Consider the following 24,346-nt stretch of genomic DNA (forward strand, 5'->3'; position numbering starts at 1 on the left):
GCTTCTTAGCCTTGCCTGACCAGTTTCTGGCGCCCCCAGGTGGTGAACGGCCCAAACCCCAGGGTTCCAGAGGTGGGGCTGCTGCTGATTGGGCTACAGCTCTGGAACGCCGAGTGGGACCCGCTCGCAGGGGCCTTGCAGGACAGTTCTTCCTGTCAGCCCAGCCCTCTGCCTCCGGTCAGAGTCAGCGCCCAGGCCCCGGGGGCCAATGACGTGCCACCCCCAGCCGGCCTGGCCGTGTATTCCTGTCCTGTGTACTTGGAAGGGCCCCTCGGCACCACTAGGCTGCACAGCAGGAAGATCCTGATGCACCTGCCCCTGCCCACGAAGCTCAGCCCCGCCACCTGTGCCCAACGGAGAGTCCATGTGTGCAGCCCACCGTTGCCCTGAGCCCTCAGCCAAAATAAAGTTGGAGTGCCTTGATTTAAGATTTCTGAGACTTAATAAGGAATGCAGGTGTGTGCCCACTGATAATGTGACACACTGAGGGGAAAGCACAGTGTACACAACTGAGAGAGAGGTGGTCTGTTCACACTGAAGGTAGAAGAGGGTGTGTGCCTGGCGATGGGGAGAGGGGAGGGTGGGTACACTGTGGGGGAGATGGGCCTGGGGTTAGTCACATATCCAAGGGGTTAGGCAGATCTCAGGATGGCTAACACACAGGACTTGGAATCCCTACCCAGCCCTCGACTGTGCTAAACCCACAAGCGATATTTTTAAAGGGAGAACATTAGAACTCAAGATAATTTCTTCAGGCACTTAGCAGTATTATTGGGAATGCCCCAATCCTGCCCTACTAGTCATCCCCTCCCCCAGAATGGATCCTGAGTGAGTCATACACACACACACACACACACAAAAGCAAAATAAGACACAAGGTCATATGTTCATTCAATGATTGGTTATGAGCTCTCCTCTGAACGATGTGCTCTGCCAGGCACTGATGAGGCTGTTCTAATGCCGGGAGACAGAAAATAAAAGGCCAACATACAAATGAGTGAAATTTGATGACTTTTAAGTGCTATAAAAAAAACCAAAGCAGGCTGATGTGTTAGAGAGTGACTAAAGGGGAGCAGTTAATCTAGTTTGGGTGGTCAGGGAAGGCTCGCTGAATATTTGAAAGAGAGCTATTTGAAGATCTAGGAGGGTTTCAGGTAGAGCCCTCAGTAGGTGCAAAGGTGCTGAGGCAGGAACAACCTTGGGGTGTTCAAGGAACAGAACATATAGCTGGAGCACTGTGAGTGAGGGTCAGAGTAAGCCAAAAGGATGGAAAGGTATAGAAAGGGGCAGATCACGTAGAGCCTTTTCATGATAATGAGCTTGTATTTTTTAAAAGAAGGAATCTATTAGAGAGTATTAGTTGGGAAATGAGCTTTTTCAAAGATCACTCTGGCTGTTCTATGGTGGGTGGATGGATGGAAGGAAATCCAGAGTAACAAGGAGGAAGATTTGTTTGGAGGCTATTGAAGTAATTCAAGTGAGAGATGATGGAGTTTGGACTAAGGTCATTAACAGTGGAGATGGAAAATTAATGGATTTAGGAAATATTCTGGAGGCAAAGCCAGCAGAACTTGCTGATGGATTGAATGTGAAGAGTGAGGGAAGAGGGCAAATCTACCGTAGGATGACTGAGCAACTGGGTGGATCATGGTGTCACTAACTGAGATGAGAAATCTGAGAGACAGGTTGGAGGTAGGGAATCAGAGGAGTTCTGCTTTGATACGTTCAGTTATTATTAGTTGCGTGATTGCTTGCTACCCCAGGGCAAACCTCTCTGACAAAAGCTGGGTTAGAGTATAGCAGACAACACCAGCTAAAAGCCAACAAGAGCTCCTCTCCTTGCCCCCAAGCACCAAAACTTACTAGGTACAACTTACTCCCCTTGCTGTATGATTCGGTACAAGCTACATGGTGGAAGGAAATGCAAACAGAGGTGTATACTGAGCATCAGTGCACAACCTCTTCACAGTCATCCCACTTGCTGGTGACTGCGGTGCAAATGATTTCCTTTAACGAAAGGCTAAGCAAAGAGGCAAAAGCCTTCTCTTTCCTCAGCAACTCTTCCCTTTTCCTTTCCACACTCAACCAGGGGCATGCCTACTCCTTCAGGAGAGGAGATTAGCAGAGTACTAAAGAAGTCCTTCTGGATAAATGAACCCTCTGTCCATATTTACCATCAGTACTATTTTCCCCAGTGGCAACAGGGAACAATAGTGATATACGAGTAAAACCATCTGAAATTGGTTAGCACAGAATAGTTTCTACAAATCCACATCCTTCTCGAGACCAAAATTTATTCTTTTTTGTAACCTAGCATTTCTTTTATTTTTTTAAATTTCAGCTTTATTGATGCATCATTGACTGAAATTCATTCTTGAATTATGCCCAGCAAATTATTAAACTTAGTCAATCAGAGATTATAAAATAAGTACCAAGTGACAGCATAGCTCAAATACAATGACTGCATGTAAAAATGTTCCAGATTTGACAGTTTCACTGTTGAAATTGTCTAGCAGGTAAATTAAAATCTCATTAGGGAGAATTCCCTGGCAGTCCAGTGGATAGGACTCAGTGCTTTCACTGCCAGGGCCTGGGTTTGATCCCTGGTCGGCAAACTAAGATTCTTCATGCTGCTAGGTGTGGCCCCAAAAAATCTCATTAGGGAAGTAAAGTCTCAGTGAAAAGTCAGGAGGAAGTAAGACACTTGACAAAGGAGAGAAATATGTCCCATCCTGTCTGGACAGATGGGGTGGCAGGGGTTGGGCGGATGGATGAAGGAGTGGAATCAAGGGAGGGAGGAATATGACAAAATCAACCTGATCTGGGACTTTAGCAGTAAACTGAGGTACTGAGGGCAGAGGCTTTTGCCCTTTTCCCTAACTGGGACTTTAGAAGGGAACTGCTCTGCAGCATGGACCTACTGTGGCCCCAAGAGGATAAAGAAGGCAGAGTGACATGGAAAGGAAGAAGTATCCCTTGATCCCTACATGGTGTGGAAACTGAATAGAGACCTGTTAGGCTCGAGGGAATATGAGGCAGAGAATCACTAGGGTCTGCAGCACCAAACAGAGTTGTTGAGAGGAGGCCAAATTGGCAGGGAGGAGCAAAAGGCCCTGACAGCTGAAAAAGACAAGACCACGAATTCATCAGCTTTAGAAGCAAATTCTGGCAGGATGCCCAGGGGTGGAACTGGGCCAACCATACCCAAGAGAATTCCAGCTTGTGCACACCCAAGAACCAGTATTAGGCCAGGGACCCCTTCCTTCTGAACATCAAAATGCCACACAAGCCCTCCTCTCTACACCTAGATGCCACTTTGGAGAGGAGCAAAGGTAGAATGCTCAGAATTTGAAATTCTGAGTCTGTATTTCAAAGAGAATAAATGAAACCTAAAGAGAGTGAAACAAATTTATTTCTAGCCTCTTCTACTATCCAGCGGAGTGGAGAATGGGAGTGAGACTTGTGAGGAAAATCAGACCAGTAATTGAGAAAGGAGCTAAATTTTATTTGCATATCCAAATTTGTGAGGAAATCTGTGATCCTGCTCTGTACACTATATGCACTAATAAATCCAAAAACCAAAAATTTCATTCACTAGTGCTCTGCAGCTCACCTGAAACTCATATTTTTTCAGCTTTTCAGTCTAATTTGAAATCCTCATTCAGAAATAGGATATATAGGAGAAATGTCTGAAATAGAAAAAAAAAAAAAGGTGCCAGTTCACCCACTAATGCCTAAGAAGCCCTGGTAACTATAATAGTAGCTATAATAGGTACTATTATTATTCCGTGCTACAGATCAGGAAACTGAGATACAAATTCAGTCAGTTATTCAAGGTCATAAAGTCAGAGCCAGTTTGTTTGTTTTTTACCTTTATTGTCTATATTTCTTTCTCTAAAAAAATTTAGTCAGTAGTTATTACAACAAAATCATACCTGGGTCTCATTTTAGGCAAAGTGTACTCTTACTCAGGTTTCAAGTTCTTACTCTGCTTGACATACTTTTCTCACTTTGTGAGAGAAAATTGGACCATTTTAGACCATATGACTATGAGCCTGTGCTTGACAGCCATGCAAGGAATGGCATTTTGAATAAGAGTACTTTTAAAAACTTCAGGATGACAAATCCTCTTGGATGGGACCTAAGACAGCACTACTTTATACTGAACTTTTTTCTGCATGAAAGAATACAGTAAACATCCAGCACAGTCGTCACTGGCCCTGAGGATCTGAGCCACCGGTTAGAATGGGGATTCAAGTTCGCCCCACTGAATATGGCTTTCTCTAGGTGTATGTGAGTTGGGGGAAGGAGGCCCCTCTTTCGTCTTGGATGAACGATTAGCCCATCCCTGGAGAGTATGGGTCTGCTGGAAGACTGGTTGGTGCCAGCACTGAAGGTAGAGACATGGGCCTTTTGAGTGTTTAGTCTTTTTAGATTGAACAGATTAACTCATTTTGGGGAGCAGATCCTACACGCCATATGCCAGGTACTGGAGGAGTCACTTTCAAATCGGTTCTCTCCTTTAATCCTTTTAACAATCCTGCGAGTGTTGTTGATTTTCTGTCTAGTTGTTTTACCGATTGTTGAGAGTCTCCAACTGCAAGTTTGGATTTGTATATTTCTCCTTTCAGTTATATCAGATCTACTTCATGTACTTTGCACACTGTTGTTTGGTGTGTACACATTTAGGATTGCTATGTTTTCTTGCTGCATTGACCCATTTATTATTATATAATGTCCCTTTCTCCCTCTGTCAAAATCTTTTCCTCTGAGGTCTACTTTATCTGATATCAATATAGCCACTCCTGGTTCCTTTTAAATAATGTTTGCATGATATATCTTTTTCTTCCTCTTACTTTCAATTTGCCTATATTGCTATATTTAAAGTGAGTTTCTTGTAGACAACATATATTTGGGTCTTTTTTTTTCAAATCACTCTGCCCATCTTTGTTGTTTAATTGGTGTATTCAGTTCATTAACATATAGTTATTGATATGCTAGGGAGTAAATCTGCTTTTGTTTGTTTTTCTGTTTACTCTCTCTGATTTTTGTCTGTTTTCTTTTTTCTGCTTTCTATGAGTTAACTGAACATTTTTTAGAACTCCATTTTGAGTTATCTATAGTGTTTTTGAGTTTATATCTTTACATAGCTTTTTAGTAGTTGTTTTATGTATTACATTATATATATATTACTTAACATGGTTTACTGGTGTTGTCATCTTGTTCAAGTGAAGTATTGAAACCTTACTTCCCTTTATCCTTCCCTGTTTATAATGTAATTGTCTTCATACATTTAGAACCACATCAGACAATGTTATAAACTTTGCTTCAACCATCAAACACGATTCAGAGAACTCAAGAGAAGGAAAGCTAGCTGTACATGCACACGTTTGTTTACACATATATTTGTGCCCTTTCATCTTTCCTGATGTTCTAAGACTTCTTCTTTTATCATTCCCTTTCTATTTGGAGAACTTCTTTTAGCCATTCTTTTAGGGTAGGTCTGCTGATGACAAATTCTCCTAGTTTCCCTTCATCTGAGAATATCCAAATTTCCCCTTCACTCCTAAAGGATATTTTATTTTCACTGGGTATAAGTTTCTGGGTTAACAGTTCTTTTATTTCAAAATCTGAGAAAAATTGTGCCACTCCCCTATAGCTTCCTTTGTTTCTGATAAGAACTCTGCTGTCATTCAATTGTTTTCCCCCTTTAGGTAAGGTGTCATTTTTCTTTAGTTGTTTCGAATTTTTTCTTTTTATTTAGTTTTCATAAGTTTAATTATATATGTTTTAAATGGATTTCTTCATGTTTATTCTGTTTGGGGTTCACTTGCTTCTTGAATCCATATGGATTTCTTACCAAACTTGGGAAGTTTCTGGATATTTTTCATCAAGTGCTTTCTCAGCTACATCCTCCTTCTCATCTTCTTCTGGCACTTCAATGACACAATGTCAGATCTTTTGTTATAATCCCACAGGTCCCATCAATTTTTTCAGTCTATTTTCTCTGTCGTACAAATCAAGTACTTTGTATTATCCTTCATTTTCCCCCCTTTTAGTTATTTATATTTTTCAGTTCTAGAATTTCCATTTGGTTCCTTCTTGTAGTTTCTATGTTCTGGCAAGGTTCCCCAACTGTATATTCGTTGAGGCCGTATTTTCCTTGAATTTCTTATCCATATTTTCATTTTATTATTTAGACACATTATTAACAGCTACTTTGAACTCTGTGACAACTAAATCCAATATCTGAGCCCACTAGAGTCAGTTTCTATTGAGTGTCTTTTCCCTTGAGTATAAATCACTGTTTATAATTTCATATTTTTATAATTATAATAGGGCTATAATTTCCTATTTATTTGCATGTCTCGTAATTTTGGTTGAAAACTGGATATTGTGAATAATATGTTGTAGAAACACAGAAACTACAAGAAAGAACCAAATGGAAATTTTCATTCTGTTATGTTCTGAAGATTTGTTGTTGGTGTTGTTATGAAGGAATTTTGGGATGGGGGGGCCTCAAAATGCAAATTTCATATTTCCTATGTTGTGCATACAACAGTTGACATATCTACTTAGCTCTTTCGGCTTCTAGCAGCTGCTTTTTTAGCCTAGCCTCAGAGCATCTCACCTGCATTTACATAGGTTAGTCACTGGCCAAAGACTTGGACAGATTTTGGGGGTTCATCTCCTCTATAGTTCTTTTGCTTCTGGGATTTTCCTTTTAAATTTCCAGCTGCTCTCCACTGCCAAACCCTGTCTTCTGACACTTCAGCTGCCACCCAAGCTGGACATGAATTGAGGAATGTATTCAGGCAAAAAACGCAGCAAATTTGCACATCTTACTCCAGTGCATTTCTGTCATTTGAAGATAGGCTCCACGCTGGATTCTGCCAGCTATTTTTGCTAGGTCCCTTTGAGTCTCCCCTTTGCATGTGTAATTTAGTAGTCATCCAAAGATTTGGGTTGAGTTTGTCCAAATTTTGGTTTCACCCCTTATACCACTCTCTCTTCCAGGATTTTTGCTCTTAAATTTCCAGCATTTTTACCAGCCTTGAACTCTGTCCTCTGCTGTTTTGAGTGAGGCTGTGGTTTTCTGCGTTTGGAACTGGGGGATAGGGTGGGGCTGGAAAATGGGGTGGGGAAGGAAAACCTTCAGACAGAAAGACCACAAAAATCACAATTCTTACCCACTGCAGCTAAAGTCTTTCATGGGTAAATTCTCCTGTGCTTTCTGCCTGCTTTTGTTCACTTTCCAGGGCCTTCAAATATTGGTTTTTGTTTGTATTTTGCTCAGATTTTATAGTTGTTAATTGTGGCATAACTGGCCTGACAAATTAACTTGAAATCTGGAACCAAGACTCATATATACACTGTATACATTTAAGAGAACATTTATAAGAAAATCCTTCCCCCATTTTTTTGTAGTCAGAAGGATTTGGATAATCTAAATGTCTTTAGAGGAATGGCTACGTTAAATGTTCTAAACAAATACATGTTGGAACACTAAACAGATTTCAGATGCAAGTATGTACTAGATCCCAGGGATACAGTATTAAATAAAACAGATAAGTCCCTGCTCTCTTGGAATTTACATTCTAGTGTGGGGAAATACACAATAACTATATAAACAAATAAATATGTAATTTAAAAGGTGGTGATTAGTCCCCTGAAGAAACACTAAGCATGGTAAGGCAGTAGAAAGTATTGGCTTAAAAAAAAAAAGTTAAAAAAAAAAAAAGTATTGGCTAGAGAGAGAGATTATCTGATAGACTGACATTTGAACAGAGACCCAAATATAGTGTGGAAGTAGGCCATAAAGGTAACTGAAAATATATTCCAGGTAGATGAAATAGTACAATGGCCCTGAGGCAGGGGCATGCCTAGAATATTCAATAAATAGCAAAGTGGACAGTATGGCTGAAAAGGTGTGCATGAAGGGGGCGAGTGTTAGAGAGATAATTGGAATCCAGATAATACAAGGGGCTTTTCGGTTATAGTAAAGAACTGTGGGCTATATTATGAATGAGATGGGAAGCCATTAGAGCATTTGAAAAAGAGGTTAAAGTGAGGTATAGGTACATATAGCAACACGAAGAGAACTAAAAGCACTGTGTTGAGTGGGAAAAGGAAGATTTATAGGAAGATATCACTTATGTTCACTCATGAGCACAGATTAAAAAGTCCTATACAAAGTATTATTAAACTGATTTCATCAATATATAAAAAAGATATAATCAACTAAGCTGATTTTATTCCAAAAACTCAAGGTTGATTTCACATATGGAAATAAATCTTTTACTTGCTACACTGACAGAATTTTTAAAAATATATGATCATCTCAATTCAGAAGCAGCATTTGACAAAATCCAATTCATGGGGGCTTCCGTGGTGGCGCGGTGGTTGAGAATCTGCCTGCCAATGCAGGGGGCAGGGGTTCGAGCCCTGGTCTGGGAAGATCCCACATGCCGCGGAGCAGCTGGGCCCGTGAGCCACAATTACTGAGCTTGCGCGTCCGGAGCCTGTGCTCCGCAACAAGGGAGGCCGCGACAGTGAGAGGCCCGCGCACCGCGATGAAGAGTGGCCCCCGCTCGCCGCAACTAGAGAAAGCCCTCGCACAGAAACGAAGACCCAACACGGCCAAAAATAAATAAGTAAATAAATAAATAAATAAATAAATAAATAATAAATAAATAAATAAATAAATTAAAAAAATCCAATTCATGATACAAGTAATAGCAAGTAGAGCACATTACTGATCTGACAACCATTAATCAGAATCTCCCTTCAAATATCACGCTCGGTGACAAAATACTGAAAGCTTTTCCTTCAAGTCTGATAACGATTCACACTTCCACCAACATCACTTTTCTTGAACACAGTGATGGATCTCCTGGCCAGTGCAGTATAGCATGGATAAGAATAAATGATACAGAATTAGAAAGGATGAAATAAACTGATACGATGTTCAGAGATGATATGCGTATAATATATGTAGAAAATAAAAGAATACAGATAAATTATTACAGTTAGTAAGCGAGGTTACTTAGCAAGGGTGCTGCTCCATGGTCAACACACAAAAAGTGGTTATATTTCTATAGACAAGCAAGCAGACAATGAAATTTCTAAAGATCCCATTTGCAAGATGTCTAAAAAAGAAACAGGAAATGCCTAGGAATAAATCTAACAAAAGATGTGCAAGAAGAACTGTGCACATAAATCTGTAAACATTATTGACAGCAGTTAATGAAATGGAGCACACAGACCACAGGCTTGGAAGGCCTCAGTGTTACAAATGTATCCAATCGCACCAAACTGATCCAGCATAAGAAAATCCCATCAGGGTGTTCGGGGAACTTGACAATCATGGAAATGCAGAGGTCCAACAATAGTCCTTCTGGAGATGAAAAACGTGTGGGACTTGCTGTACCACATACTAAGACTTATTAGAAAGCTACTGTAGTTAAAACAGTGAGGTACTGCTGTGAAGATAGACATACAGACCAAGGAATGGATTAGGGTGCCCAGAAACAAACTCGCACTTATATAGAAAAATATGGAAAGGTAGAGAGCAACAGGAAAATTTTTTTTTCAATTAACAGTGTTGTATTAATTGGATATCTAGATGGAAATAAAATTAAACTTGGCTCCTATTCTAACCACACAGAAAAATCAGTTGCACATGGGTTGCAGAACTATGAAAAGCAAAATACTAACACGTCCAGAAGATAATTTAGTAAGATATCTTCATCATTTTGCGGTAGGAATGATTCTTTAAATAGGCACACACAGCATTAACCATGAACAATCGATAGACCAGGCTACATTAAACTTCTGTTCATCAATAAACACCCATTAAGAGAGTGAAAAAGCAAACCACAGAATGGGAGAAGATACATGCGGTACATATAACCAAAAGGGATTTTATATATATATATATATATATATATATATATATATATATATATATATATATACATATATATGACTACAACAATCAACAAAGAAAAGACAATCCATTAGAAAAAATGGGCAAGAGACTTCAACAGGCACTTGATAGAAGAGGATTTTCAAACAGCCAGTAAGACCCATGAAAAGGTCAATCCCATTAGTAATCAGGGAAATGAAAAGTTAAACCAAGGGGCATAACATAACACATATACTGGAACTGGGGGACAATGCCACAAGATAGCAAAGATATGGAATAAAGTGAATTCTCACGTGGATTATGTGAACACTCATTTCCCTGGTGAAGGGAGTATAAATTGAAAAATTTGTAAACAGCCTGGCATTAACTATTAAAGTTGAGGATATACATACTTTATGACCAGTTTTCTCCTAGTTATATTCCCAAAGGAAGCATGTGCACATGCACAAGAGGCACTTGCAAGATTGTTCACAGCGGCATTGTTTGTAGGAACCACAAACTAATCATTAGGCAGTTCACATTCTGTTTCTCTTCCTTCTGGGTACACGGTAGGCTTGTACGGGAGGTATATATGGCAATGAGACTTGTTTTGGCCAATTAAACGGGGCAAAAAGGACATGTGTCGCTTCCAGGGTGAAGCTTTTGGTGCCAGGGTGTGATCTGCCTTGTTCCCTTTTCTCGCCTAGTGATTATGGAAGCATGTATTGCAATGGAGTTTCATTAGCTTGAGTACCTTAGTGACTAGGAACAGAGTCCCTGCCAACCTACAGCAATAATAAAAAATTATCTTTTGTGGGGTTAAGCCATTAATATTTTGGGTTTTTATTTCCTGTAGCATGATCCAGGCCATTCTGATTGATATATAACTCAAATGTACATCAACAGTTGAATCAATAAACTGTGGTTTCTTCACAGAATGGGATATATTTCTACAGAAATAAAAATGAATGAAATTCAGCTGCACTCAACACATGGATGAATCCCATAAATCTAATGTCGAGTGGAAGAAGCCAGACACATGGAAATATATACAATTTAGGTATGGATGCTCAACTGGTAAGACTATACAGAAAAGCAAGGAAATCAATGTCATGAAAGTTAGGATGGTGGTAACTTTGCGAAGTCAAGAGAAGAAAGTTGGGAGGTGACATAAAAGAGGCTTCCGGGTGTTGACAGCCTTCTGTTTCTTAGTCTAGGTGGCATGTACACAGGTACTGGCCTCGTGATAAACCATTAGGCTTAACATTTTTGTTTACTTTTCTGTATGGGTGTGTGTTTTGTTTACTTTTCTGATGTGTTCAATTAAAAGGGATTTAAAAAAAAGATTACTAGTCGCTCTAACGACAAACCAAGGGTATAATGGCGCAAAAAGATAGAGATTTATTTTTCACTCACGTGAAATCTAAAACAGATGTTCCTAATTGGTGGGTGGCTCTCCTCTAAGTGATGTTCAGGCTCCTTCCACCTTTTGGCTCCACCATCTTCAATGTGTAGCTTTCAAGGTCATATGCTCAAAGGCCAAAGTGGAAATAACATGGGGGACTGTGCATAGGAAAATTTAAGGACCCAAGTCACAGAAGTAGCACACCTTAGTTCCACTACCATCCAATTGGCTAGATTCAATCACATGGCCACACTTAAGAATAAGGGAAGCCGGGAACGAGTACAGCTCATTTCCCAGGAAGAAGAAAATGGGTGTGAGGAACAGCTGGCAAGTCTCTGCCACAGCATGCATATACCAAAACCACCATCTATTTTGCCAAAGATACACAGGTGTCCAGGGGCACACGACAAACACATTGTGGGGTACAAGAGGGGCAGAAGTATGAATCAGGAATAAAGTAAACAAACAAAATAACAAAGAACAGGAGAGGGGTCTTTCTGAGCCAGTCCTAATATAGCGCCATGAACACAGAGGAGGATTAACTCAATTTTCAGCATCAATCTATGTACCAACAACAGTGAGAGAAAAGTCAAGTAGCAATGGTGACACCAGTGCCATCCTAACCCGACTGACTAAAGTTGACCTTAGATTTTGCAGCTGTTCATCCTCCCGTGGCTCCTGTCTGTTCTCTAAGCCTCACTCCCTGGACTTTCCATTAGTTCTCTGAATAAATTATTGACACCATTCCAATAATTTTTCTTCTTAACCATCTTATTAAAGCCAAATTTGTACAGAGCAGATTTATTTTACCTACTGAACTTCCAGAATATGCTGAACTTTCGCCCCTACAGCAGGCACCCTATTTTGTCCCTGGCTTCAGCGGGACGCTGCTGCAGAAAGCCCAGCGCCTACACCTGCCTCCAGCAATCACAGCCAAGCGGCAGGAAGATGACCCTTACCTCCCAAATCTCAAATGAGTGCATCTAGTCGGGGGCACTTATTTTGTACTCAGAACCCTAGCTGCAAGGATTTTAATTTCTCCAGATGGCAAAGAATTTGAGGCAACCAGGCCAATATATAAGTTTACTATGGTGGATGCATATTATGAAGTACTTCACAGCTGACAGAAGCAACAATCTAGATGTATGAGCAGCTACATGGAATATACTGGCTATTTACCTATTTTCTTTTGGCTCCTACACTCTCCATATCTCCCTCTGCAACACACCTCCCTCTCAGCCCCCACGTACACACACTCTAGAGTTGTGTTGTTGCAGCTGTGACTATGCAAAGTGTATTTCCCAGAATCCACTGGCAGGTGGTTCCATTAGGTTCTGCCAAAGGGATGCCATAGAGGGAAACTGAATATGAAACACGGGGGGAAAGTCTTCATTCCCGTTTTCCAGTTGCTGTCACAGTATTTCAGCTGCAGACAGTTGTCTCTGGCTACTAGCTTCTTTTGCACTCAGCAGCAGCTTTGCTGCACTTCTGAGACACCAGCAGCAGATCAGCTCCCCGCTTGGCAGTCAGAGAACAGTCAGACCTTGCTCCCTCACCCTCAAGGCCATTTCCTTCCTCAGAAGTCCAAGCACCAGGTATGTGGAGGGAGCCTCCCCACAAAGATCTGAGTACTGACCAGTCAAAAGTGGCCCCTTTTCTGAGCTCCTAGTTTCTGGTAATCATTTCCCTTCTTCCCTTTTGTTTTCCCAGGCCTTAGGACATTATCTGATTTCTCCAGTTCTTAATTTTTAATTACATCAAGCATCTTCTTTTGTCTCAGCCTCTATCACTTGTAGTCAATTCTCTGCATTAAATGCCCTCTAATTGAAACACTTAGAATGGTTTCTATTTTCCTGAGTGGGCCCTGATTGATAACATAGATGGATATTAAAAACACAGTTGAGTGATGGAAAAAAAGAAGACAAGATTTGTTGACAATACTCTATAAATAAAGCACATGCATGAGAACAATTCACATTTTACAAGAATACTTGCACAAGTAAGAAGATGTTAAATAAGGGTGCTAGATATACCTACATAGAATTTACTCTAAGGTAATAAAGGTGATCCAGGGCCCACCAACCTTCCTACTGTACATGAAGTTAGAAATGCAAGCTTCATTGATGGGAATTTTTAGGAATAGAGAGAACTTCTCCCTGAAAGGTAAAGAAGCAGTGCTGTTCTCTCCATCCTAAATCAAGCGAGGAGGGCTCCAACAGAACCACTTATTGTCATTTCATGTTCCCATGAGAGGGAGAGACCTTATATTCATTCAGCACTACATTCTCTAGCAAGACGCTTGCTATACTCAGAAACTTATAGACCCAGCTCCATATGGCCACTGGGGTGGAGCCTGGGGCAGAGGCTTCTTGGGAGAAAGTAACCTGAATCACTTGTGAGGGTTTGGAGCCAGAGAGAGAGAGATATGGAGAGCTCAGAGTCAGGCTAGCTGGGACAGGGCAAGGGGAGGGGAGTCAGCTGCTGGCTGGGCTGCACTTGGGCTGTTTGGCAGGACCAACATGCATGAGTTTCCTGGGAGCTCCCGGAAAGGTAACCACTCTTAAGGTATTTGTTGGGACCTCTCCCAGGAGGGCTGCCCACCAGGGTGAGGGACTTTAGCACGAGGACGCTGTGCATACACTGTCAGTGTCAGGAGCTGAGGAGCCGAGGGGGAGTGTGGGCTGAGTATCATAAGGAGGGAACCAAAACCAGTTAGCACGCAAGTCCCCATGGCGGGACTCCAAAGAACCCCAATACCTCACACACTGAGCCAACATTTAAATGCCTGTCTTGGTAGAACACACTGATGAAGCTAAACTAAATCAGTTTAGCCTTTTTGCCTCTAACATGCCTTCCCCCATCCCAATCCTAGAAGTGACAGAGGTGGTAAAGAATGAGTGAAAGAAACAGACCATGAAGGTTTCCCCACCCCACTGAGCTGGAGGGAGAACAGCTTTGAATTGGATGAGTTGCTGACAGGCCACTGAGATGTGGGAAGGGGCGGGGGAGACAAATATATTTAAAATAGTAATATTTCAGATTGGTCTCAGCCACGTTACAGGGAGTAATGGAACATACTTACACCAGAGTACTAACAATGTAGAAGGACCCTTGAAGTAAAGCCAAAAAGATAGGGGCTGTGGCTACTTGTGAGACTCCTGAGAAGGGAAACGGTAAGTAGGGTGTCTCTGCTTAATCAAAACACATCATCTTGTGACCGTGAGGATCAAGAGATCAAGAGAATCACACAGACCTAACTGCTAACATCCTTGAATTCCTGAAGCAATGCCAACAACCATCAACCATCAGGTTTTTAGTTTTACAAGAAGAAAAATCTAATTTGTTTAAGATATTCTTTAGGGGGATTTCCTTTTTTTTTGGTCACAATCAAAATGTAACTGATAAACTGATAAAATCAGTATCTCAACTTCCTCATGTGAGCATTTTTTCCCCAGTTAGGAGTCCAATTCATAGGACTGGGGGAAGTGTTGACTGGCATCTGGTAAGCTAATTAAATGTCTGAAGCACCTGAAGGAAACAAAAAGGGTTTTGTGATCAAGATAAGGTGGACAGTATGGCCAGAGAAGATATATTAGCCAGGGCATATCATGCTAAACATTAACGCAACAGAGGTTATTCCTTGTTCAAAGAAATGTGGATATTCTTGGTCAAGCAATTCTCCTCTAAGCAGGGACTTAAAATATCCAGGCTCCTTCTATGCTCTGACGCCATCTTCAAAACACGTGCTTCAGGGTCACCCTGGAAGGCAGAGGAGGGGGTGGAGAATACGGAGAAGGCTCGTCCACTCTTCAACTGTCTTGGTCTGGCAGTGAAACATCACTTCTACTCACTTTCCACTGGGAAGGACTATGCACACAGCCCCACCCTGATGCAAGGAGCTGGGAAATGTAATTTAACTGTGTGTCCAGGAAAAGGACATTTTGGTGAGCATCTAGCCCGTTTTTTCCTCCAAAGAAAAGGTGATGCTGGTGTGAAGATCTGGAAGATGAAAATGAACTCACCAGGGAAAAGTATCCTGAGAAGATGGAGTGGCAAATGTAACAACCCAGAAGTAGAAATGGCTTGGAACACTTTCCATGGGAATGGAAATGGAGGAATGGAAAGAAAGCCTGTGTGGCTGCAGTTTCGTGTGGAAGCAGTGGGTTAAGGTGCAGTTGGAGAGGCCTGGGCAAGATCACATAGGGCCTGGGAAGGAGTTTGCCTTTTGTTCTCAGAGCACTGTGAATCCATTGAAGGATTTTCAGCAGAGAAGTGACATATCTAACTTACATTTTAAAAAGCTCACTTGGCTGAGTGGAAAATGAATTGCTCTGGGGACAGGAGTGGAAGCAACTGGACCAGTAAGGTGGTTACTGCAGTAGTCGAATGTCCTAGAACCAGGTGGCCAGCCTGAGAGGTCACCAGGGATGGAGGACGACGTAATTAGAGGTCTCTGTGAGAATCTGTAAAGGGCTTCGTGCAATTACGTAAGTGGTTGAGTGACTGGAGCCAAGCTGTGTCTCTGCCAAGACCACGTTGCTTCTTTGGGAACTGTGCTCCCTTAGAACAGTGTTACAGGAACAAAAGCTGGAGCACCCCGATGACTGCAGGGGCAATAAGCCTCTAAAAGGGATGCTGAGGAAGCATGAGCACAGACTGCTATCCAAACCCAACTTTATTCTTGTCTCTCACCACCCACCAACCCTTTTTCATTTAGAGAAAAGCTGCAGCAAGCCTGTGACTTTTCAGCTCATTCTTAGTTCATAGATGTCTTAGAATCAGTTTAAGATACAAAACCAATCTCAAATGATTGCAATGGGGCTTCCCTGGTGGCGCAGTGGTTGAGAATCTGTCTGCTAATGCAGGGGACACGGGTTCGAGCCCTGGTCTGGGAAGATCCCACATGCCGCGGAGCAACTAGGCCCGTGAGCCACAGCTACTGAGCCTGCGCGTCTGGAGCCTGTGCTCCGCAACAAGAGAGGCCGCGAGAGTGAGAGGCCCGCGCACCGTGATGAAGAGTGGCCCCCGCTCGCCACAACTAGAGAAGGCCCTCGCACAGAAACGAAGACCCAACACAGCCAAAAATAAATTAATTAATTAATTTTAAAAAAATGATTGCAATGTCTAATCCTACGTTACAATAAATAATCTGCACCTATTGTAGCTTGAACTATTTCGCCTCCCAGCTCTGTCCCACTTAAGTCAAGGAGCCTGCACTGGGGAAGGGAGGAACGACCTGGATGCTCTCTGCTCTTCTCACCTCCTCTCCACCTAAGAGCTGCTGACTGCTCTGGGCCCAACTGCAGAGAAGGAAGGGGATAAAACAGTTCTTGCTTGACTGGATGTTTCTGTGCCCCATGAGCCTGCTACATATTTAAAGGGAGCATCATGCTGTCCCTTTTCCGCAGTCCCCTTTACCTTGGTGGAGGCAGCTTTATACTCTGGGTGGTCTCCTGAGCCTCCCTCCTCAGCCCACATGGCACACTCCTAGCTTCTTTGTGCTGAGGTCTCCTTGCCTCTTCAAATGGTCCTACTGGACAGGACTCAAGACCAGCTGACGCTTCCCTCTCCTGCAAGGTGCAAAGGATACACTCATGCATGGCTTACCACAGCAAATTCTGGGAACACAGGCCAATGCAAAAGCAGCAGCACTCCCCTGGCTCCACCCCTGAAACAGTTAATGAATCTCTGTTTGCCCTCCGCATTTCCAGGGCAGGAGTCAGATTCCAGGTTCACCATTTCTTGGCTTTAGGAATAAATACCTCAAGCTTCCCAAATGCTCCCAGTGGAATCTCCAATTACACTCTTTCCCACTCCTGTTTACCTCTTACTATGACTGCACTCCTTCATTCTGTTCTCCAATTGTTCCTTAAACTGATCTCATTGTTCCTTAAACAGCTGGCATGCTGTTATTTCTTAAAGAAATATATATTGTTCTCTCTTCAGTCTAGGCTCTCAACATTAGACACTGAAGCCCAGGCATGGACTTGAAGAACAGCTTGTCCTGAAGCTGATGATGGAGCAGGGAGGACCCAGACGCAGGAAAGTCCTGCTTTCAGAATTGATAGAAATGCAGATAAGAGGCTTGGCTGAGTTAGGGGGAGCCGGGGGCCTGAGTCAGACCCAGAAAGATGTTTATATAGGTGGCTGGAGCCAGAACAGGCAAAGAAAGAATCCAAATTTTAAGTAAGGGAGGAAAGCAAAAGAGGGAGGAAGGCAGACCCCAGCTGTCCTGCTGAGCATAATAATAAGGCAGGGAAAATTAATCAAGATCTAGGAATATAAATAACACTTGGGAAACAGAGATGTGGAACTATAAAAAGGTGATGTGTGTCCTACAGTGAGACAGATGCCCTGTTACTCCAAAACATCCCTTAGACTTTATGGCTTGCCTCCCTGTTATCCCAGGTGATTCCTGTCCCATGGAGCTGCCACAACAGTTGTCTCTCCAACAATCCCCAGTGAATCCCGACAAGCTGGAGAGGACTGTCAGGGTATTTTGTCTTGGCTGCCTGGCAGCCAGCTCCACTCACCAGCCTCACATCACCCCCAAGATCCAAGATGGAAGTCTCTCTAGTAGGCTGTGTGAACCCTCTGTCCCTTTGAAATTCATGCTATCCCGCCTCTCCTACTCTTTGCAGATCTCCTGGATCTGCCCCCTTCTTCAAGAGGTTGGCACCTGTTCCATGCTTATGTCTACCATCATACTGGAGAATTTCAAAGTCCACGCAGAACCTCTCTCAACACCTGAGGCCTCCATGCATTAACCAATCTCCTGGCAACCTCCCTTGCACACCTCTCAGGCATTCACCCCTATAACTACACTCTAAACTTGGCCATTGCCTGGAGCTGCTCTGCTTCAGGAATTCAGGAATTCAGGCATTCCAGTTTCTGACCACAGTCTCCCATCCTTCCAGGTTACTTGTTCAGTTACCCCCAATGCAACAACCTACTCCTGTCTTTACTCCACTCACCTGTTCTACCAAATTCCATGGTCCAGCATAGCAATCACTTACTTACGAACGGTCTGAAATTCCTTTGCTCGTTTATTTCAATTGCATGGCAAGTTTCCAACTCTGGATGATCCCTCAGTACTCACTTTTCCCACAGCTACACCTAGATTCCTGAGTAGGTAGAGATAACCACAGCATTGGGCTGATTGGGCTCACTATAAATTCATGAATAATACCACTATAAATTCAAACCCCAGGCCCTCAACATTATGCAGCAATCCTCTCCCCGCTGCGATCTGACCTCTCTCTCATCTTAATAGACCTTTCAACAGCATCTGACAGCCAGAAACCTCCCCACTCCTTCCACATTAAGAAATCCATTCTCCTGGTTTTACTCCTCCATCTCTGGCCCCACCTTCTCTTCTTGTCCCCTTTATTGGTTCATTTTCCTTTACTTATCCATTAAGTGCTCCTGAGAGTTCTATTCCAAGCCATTTTCTCTTCTCATTATCTTACTTTGGATATCTTATCTATTCCTATGACTTGAATTACCTCCTCTGGCTGCTGAGTTTCTGTCCCACTTCCAAATGAACATCTAGGTACCAAAAACCCAACCTTTTGAATGGCATCACCAGCCCAACCAGTTGCTCAAGCCAGAAGCCCAAGACTTGCTTCAGATTCCTTTCTCTCACCAAGCCGCAATGTCCCACCGGTTCTACTCACTGAAGCTCTCCCAACCGCCTCCGCCTATTCCACCGTCACTAGTCCACAGTGCCCTCATCATGTGCCCGAACCTGGGTTCCTGCAACACCCCTGCTTCTCATCGGTCCCACTCAACTGGACCCTGTCATCCTTATCACCTCCTTAGATGGATCTCAAGTGACCAGCTCGGGAATACAAAGATAAATATGAGTTGAGAAGACTGCAGCCTAATGCACAAAGCAATTGCCACACAGTACTTAAGTGCTGAAATTGCACTCTTCACGTAGTACTTTGAGAGTGCGGATGAAGAGGTTAGTTCTGCTTTGGGAGTAACGGAGTAGGAAACAACTAGGCTGTTTGGAAGGATGAGTAAGACTCTGCCAATCAGATGAGTATTCAGCAGAGAGAAGCACACGCAAAGGTACTGAGCAGTATCTGCTGGATGGTTCATAGCCCAGCCTCCAAACATGCCCTCTGGCCTACACAGCCTGCCTCAAAACACCCACCTTACTGGAGGCACCCAACTGCCTCAGAGCCCCAGAACCTGTGTCCCAGTGGTCACTCTCAGTGCTTGTTCTTTGAAATAGGTAGAACAGGCTATATCTTTATACCTGGGCCCATGGCAGATGCCTTCTGGAAGAGGCCAAGGACCTATCATCTCAGTTCATCTTCTCCCAGCACTAGCCTTCCCTGTCCATAGCTTTCCTAGGACATGCTGATTTGGGCCCACTACAAGGCAGAAACAACAGACAGACCCTTCTGCCAATGAACAGCCCAATCTCCACCCCAAATAGCATCAATCAGTTGTGATTTATGAAGAGACCCAGCTCCTGCACCACCCCCCCTCCAAGAACAGCTCACAATCTGTCAAGAATCTCTAAAAATCCTATAAAATAAGCCTGTTGAAAGGCCTATCTTGAGCTCTCCTAGTCTTCCTCAGTCAACAAATCCATTCTTTACTCTTCAACCCCTAACCCTGCCTGGAGAAGGTCTTTAGAAAACAGTAACGCTTACAACACACATCAGCCACAGCTAGTTTATTGTGCACCTCCTGTGCACCCAGCCCTAGCTACAGATTTCCTCATTAACCCACACCACACAACAATCCCATGAGACAAGAATCCTACCATTTTCCAAATGAGTAATATGACATTCAAAGATTAAAAGACTCTCAGCAATCAGTGGCAGGCCTACCTGATTCCAAATCTGTGCCCTCAGCCAGACACACACCAGGGCCCTATGGGACAATAGATACTAGGAGTAGTTTGGGACATACAGCTCCCAAGATGGAGATGAGGATCAGGGGCAAGAAGCACTCAGTACAGGGACAATCAAACCACCCTGACCTAGAAGTCCAGACTGATGTGCTCAGCCAGGATGTTGGCGGGCTACCAGCTGCCCCAGAGCCAAGAAGCAATGCCTGCCCCAGGCCTTCAAGGCCTGGGCAGACCAAAGCTGCAGAAGCTATGGGTAAGCAGAAGGAGCTGGTGCTCAAACAGGAAAAGCAGAATAGAGGAGAGTGGAGATGCTAGGACAGAAAGCCCATGTGGCTCCTGAGATGGAAAGAGGAGCCAAACCCAGAGATGCCTTGAATTCCAAACCATGTCGTTTCCATGACACTGAGGGGATCCATAATTCCCAGATACTCCTGCATTCTCACAATAAACTCCTTATTCTTTAGCTAGCCCAAATGACTTTATGCTTCCTGGAACCAAGAAGCCTTCATTAGAGCAGGGCTGAGCCAGGGGTTTCATTACATTTTGTTCTTGGGATGGAGCAAGGGTGGTACCAGGCCCCGGGTCACAGCCTGGCTGGATACAGTCTTCAGAGTACTGAGCCTGGAGTTCAAGACTTGCCTCCCCTTTCAAGGGGGGTCCAGAGGTCACCTGCGCTTGTAGAGACAAGGCTGGAGCTTCAGGCCTGAGAGTTGAGCCTTGGGCCCGACCCGAGGAGGCCCAGTCTTTTGAAAGTCAAACAAGAAGAAGTGGCTGTTGGTCAGGTCCTACGGACATAAAAGACCCAGTGAGCTCTAAATCCTCACCCCAGCTCCTCAAACCACCTCCGTCCACATCCCGTCCCTGCTCAGAAAGCTTCCCAGGGCTCTCCCACGAGTCATGCCTTCAAGGAACAAACGTCTGTGTCTGATTATGACCTCCTTCCTGAACACCACTATTACCCTGAAGGGCCACACATGTGACAAAAATACGGACAGACTTCTTGGGGCCCTCACCTTGGAGATGACCTTGAAGCCCAGTTTGGTGACAGCCCCCAGAAAGGTCCGAACATCTTCAAAGCGGCTGCTGACCTCAGCCACTTTCAGGAGACCCCTGCAAAGGATGGAAAGTTCTGGGTAAATGCACAGACACACGCATGTGCACATATACATGCATCTGTTTCCTGGGGACTCCTACCCTGGCTTCAGCACTCGATTTGCCTCCTCTAGGAAGTCTCTGATGTTGGTTCCCATCAGTGAAAGGCAGAACACAGCCACATCTACAGATTCATCCTCCAGAGGCACCTGTGCAGAGTGAGAGTATTGTATGAAGCACACATTATGGGGAGGAGAAAGCCAGCACTGAGTGCTAGGGGTGGACACAAGGATGCCGGGCAGAGACGGCATGTTAGAGATTAGCACATGGAGTTTGGGCCTAGGGCACAGGCCAGATATGTGGAAGGAGTGGGGTTTACCTGGGCCATGTCACACACAGTGACCCGGGGGTCCAGAGAGGCCAAGTCGAAGCAGTGCACAGGGTTCCGGATACTTGAAGCCAGGCGGCAGTCCCCACAGCCAAAGTCAGCCACCACCAGGGACGCAGGCCTGGAAGTGGAAGGGAGGAATAGCTCACTGGTCTGGTCTGAGCCCGTGACTGACACACCTCGCTTCTCACAATGCCCAACTCCCACTCACCGCCGGTGAAGATCCCTGGCAATGCGGTCCACTGGCTGCAGTGGCCACTTCTTAACTTGGCTCTGGAAGCCACGGTGGTAGAGGAGAAAGGCCTCAGGGTCTTCCTGGAAGAGGCGCTGTGCAGCACTGCTGGGCCCTGAGTACAGCTGTTCATTGAGGTAGCGGAACCGGGCACCATCCAGCCGCTGCGCCATGCGGGCTCGCAGAGCCTCCGCCCGGGCTCCATGGCTGTCTGGACTGGGGGCAGGAGGCACCTCTGTCTCCTCTGCGGCGGCTGTGACTGAGGCCTGCTCTGGTGGCTGAGGAAGCCGAAACTTGTTCTTCTGTCTACGCTTGTTCTTCTGCCGGTTCCGCCACTGCTTGCGACTCAAGGTATGCGGAGGATTAGAGCAAGGGGTCTCAGGTCTTGGCTTGGTGAAGTCATTTGCAGCACTAGAATTCCAAGCTTTGGAACCTGCAGGGAGTGAGATGGGAAGGCATATTTGGGGCAATATCCTCTGAATTCAGAGGCTTAGCAAGAGACTAAACCTGAGACAGAGGTTGTGGCCCAGACGAAAGTACTTCTTATTCCCTAACCCCAAACCTAGTGGTGGCAGATAACCTCTGTCATATGTAGGATCAGCTGATCCCCCCTCCCTGTCCCACATGCACTAATACCAGTTTGGTCAACATTGTCCAGGGGCTGGGCAGGATTTGAAGGGTCCTGTTTCTGGCATTTCCTCTTTCTCTTCTCTTCTTCAGCAAAGTCATTGCCAAGAAGAGCCCCTTTGTGGCACTTCTTCCTTTCCACTTCCTCTTCCTTGGAGTCAGTGCTAGGTGGGCCCTGTTTTTGACGTTTCTTCTTCCTTTTCTTCTCTACTTCAGGAGAAGCGCTGGCAAACAAGACCTTTTTTGGGCGTTTCTTCTTTCTTTCCACCACCTCCTCCTCGTCCTCCTCGTCACTGCCAGGCAGACTGGGGGGCTGCTGGGGAAGAGATGCTGCCTCCAGGGCCCGTAATGTGGCCAAGAGCTGGCGGCGCTTGGAGCCCTGGGGGAAAACAAGGGATGAGAGCAGGGGCGAAGAGAATGGATGGGGCCTGGAGAATAAGAAAGGAGAGATGGGGACCTCATTCAGACGCTGGTTAGAGGCATCTCTGGATTATTCCCAATCAACTTAACTTGTCATGAAGACTGCCAGACCCTGAAGAACTTTCAAGTCGCCATCCCAAGGAGGGCAGATAAATCATCCACCCCACTTTCTTCATTGTGCAGATGAGGTAATGGGGTTCCCCAGAGAAATGCGATAAGGTCACAAGCTACAAGATCAAGGCCAGGAACCAGGAGTTCCAACCCTCAATCTCAGGCTTCTACCTCTAACTAATACCTTTTTATAAAAGTTAGGAAGGTTTCTGAACACAAGAGTAACAGGATCACACGTGCGTGTATTAAAGGTGCCTCCTTTAATAGTTGTAGTGTAGAGAACAAACTGAAAAGGACAAGCTGTAGACAGAGGCCAGTGGCACGGACTACAGCAATGGGTTGAGGGGTTGAAGAGGAGGGAATAAAGCAGACAGATTCCATGTTGGAGGCTGACCGAAGGATAGAAAGAGCCTGAGCAAGTGCAGCAGCCCTCACATCGGCAAAAGCTTAAAGGAGAAGGTCTGCTGTCTGGGAGGCCATTCTAGGTTGAAGTCCTAGTGGGCGGTCCTAAGCCAGGCACTTACCTTGGAGTTCCCCTCAGCACCACCTCCCTTTGAAAGGTAGTACTGACAACCCTTCATCGTCGTTCACTCTTGCTCTCTCCTATCTCCACACAGCACCCAATGACCTTTTCAAAATTCAAATCTGAAGAAATCATTCCTCTGCTAAAACACTCCACTGGCTTCTATCTTTACTGTACGCAAAGCTTCTAATCTAGCTCTCCAATTTCTACGGCACCCCCTCTCACTCTCTCCGTTCCAACTACACAGATTATTTCTGTGTAGGTGTGTGACCCTAGCAGAACATGCTCTCTCACACCACGGTCTCTACACGTGCTTTGCCTTCCAAGAAACCCTCTTTGCTTCACTAACTTCTACTCACCAAGTCTCTCTCAGTTCCAACGGCACTTTCTTTTGGAAGTTCCGGGATTTTCGGGCGGCAGCAGGCTCCCGCCTCCCCCTAATACACATGCGGCGCGCCCCAGCTCTGGGATCCAGCGGGGTCCGTTCCGAGTGCCCCTGCGGGTCCACTCACCTTGATTTGCGAGTCGGCCGTGGTCCGAGGCCGTAAGGCTACAGACCCGAGGTCCGCGACTACTGGGGCCTCCTCGGCCCACTCCGGCTCCTCGAACATGGGGCTGGCGAGAGCGAGGTCGCGCGGTCCACCAGCCTCCCCACGTGCCCAGCTCGTCTCCAGGAATCAAATCGCTCACAGCCTCCAGAACAGGGCCGGAAACCAAAGAGTGAAAGCTAAGGCGGCTAGAGCAGCCGGCGCAGCGCCGAAAACCATCG

General features: G+C 44.7%; 2 protein-coding genes across 4 annotated transcripts in view; one reads left to right on the forward strand and one right to left on the reverse strand.

Moving 5' to 3' along the window:
• DNHD1 (dynein heavy chain domain 1) overlaps positions 1-428 on the forward strand; it is a 74,271-nt gene extending 73,843 nt beyond the window's left edge. Inside the window, 1 exon segment of the mRNA XM_068556821.1 lies at positions 40-428. Within this exon segment, the coding sequence (XP_068412922.1) occupies positions 40-390 (351 nt within the window). The 3' untranslated portion in view covers positions 391-428.
• A 12,811-nt stretch (positions 429-13,239) lies between these two features.
• Positions 13,240-24,331, reverse strand: RRP8 (ribosomal RNA processing 8). Of its 3 annotated transcripts, none has more exons than XM_068555341.1 (8): positions 24,090-24,331; positions 22,533-22,902; positions 21,876-22,329; positions 21,656-21,785; positions 21,379-21,485; positions 21,198-21,294; positions 16,731-16,882; positions 13,240-16,612 (listed from the first exon to the last, which is right to left on the reverse strand). In XM_068555341.1, the coding sequence occupies exons 1-8, from the start codon at positions 24,186-24,188 to the stop codon at positions 16,510-16,512; spliced, it is 1,512 nt and encodes a 503-aa protein (XP_068411442.1). In that variant the 5' UTR covers positions 24,189-24,331; the 3' UTR covers positions 13,240-16,509. The 3 variants fall into 3 exon arrangements, 2 of the variants coding, with proteins under 2 accessions (XP_068411442.1, XP_068411443.1); XR_011075401.1 differs by lacking the exon at positions 13,240-16,612 and adding an exon at positions 20,725-20,969 and having other exon boundaries at positions 16,793-16,882; XM_068555342.1 differs by lacking the exon at positions 13,240-16,612 and having other exon boundaries at positions 16,791-20,969.
• Positions 24,332-24,346: the final 15 nt, after the last annotated feature.

Source organism: Eschrichtius robustus, chromosome 11 (assembly GCF_028021215.1).
Source record: "Eschrichtius robustus isolate mEscRob2 chromosome 11, mEscRob2.pri, whole genome shotgun sequence".
Lineage (NCBI taxonomy): Eukaryota > Metazoa > Chordata > Mammalia > Artiodactyla > Eschrichtiidae > Eschrichtius > Eschrichtius robustus.

What these genes read in the sequence shown, in the direction of transcription:
- RRP8 (XM_068555341.1), bottom strand. Translation starts at nt 24,188, where the DNA reads ATGTTCGAGGAGCCGGAGTGGGCCGAGGAGGCCCCAGTAGTCGCGGAC. An exon ending in GGACAATGTTGACCAAACTG is followed by an intron (nt 22,330 to 22,532) that starts GTATTAGTGCAT and finishes CACTCCCTGCAG; the next exon opens with GTTCCAAAGCTTGGAATTCT. An exon ending in AATCGAGTGCTGAAGCCAGG is followed by an intron (nt 21,295 to 21,378) that starts GTAGGAGTCCCC and finishes CATCCTTTGCAG; the next exon opens with GGGTCTCCTGAAAGTGGCTG.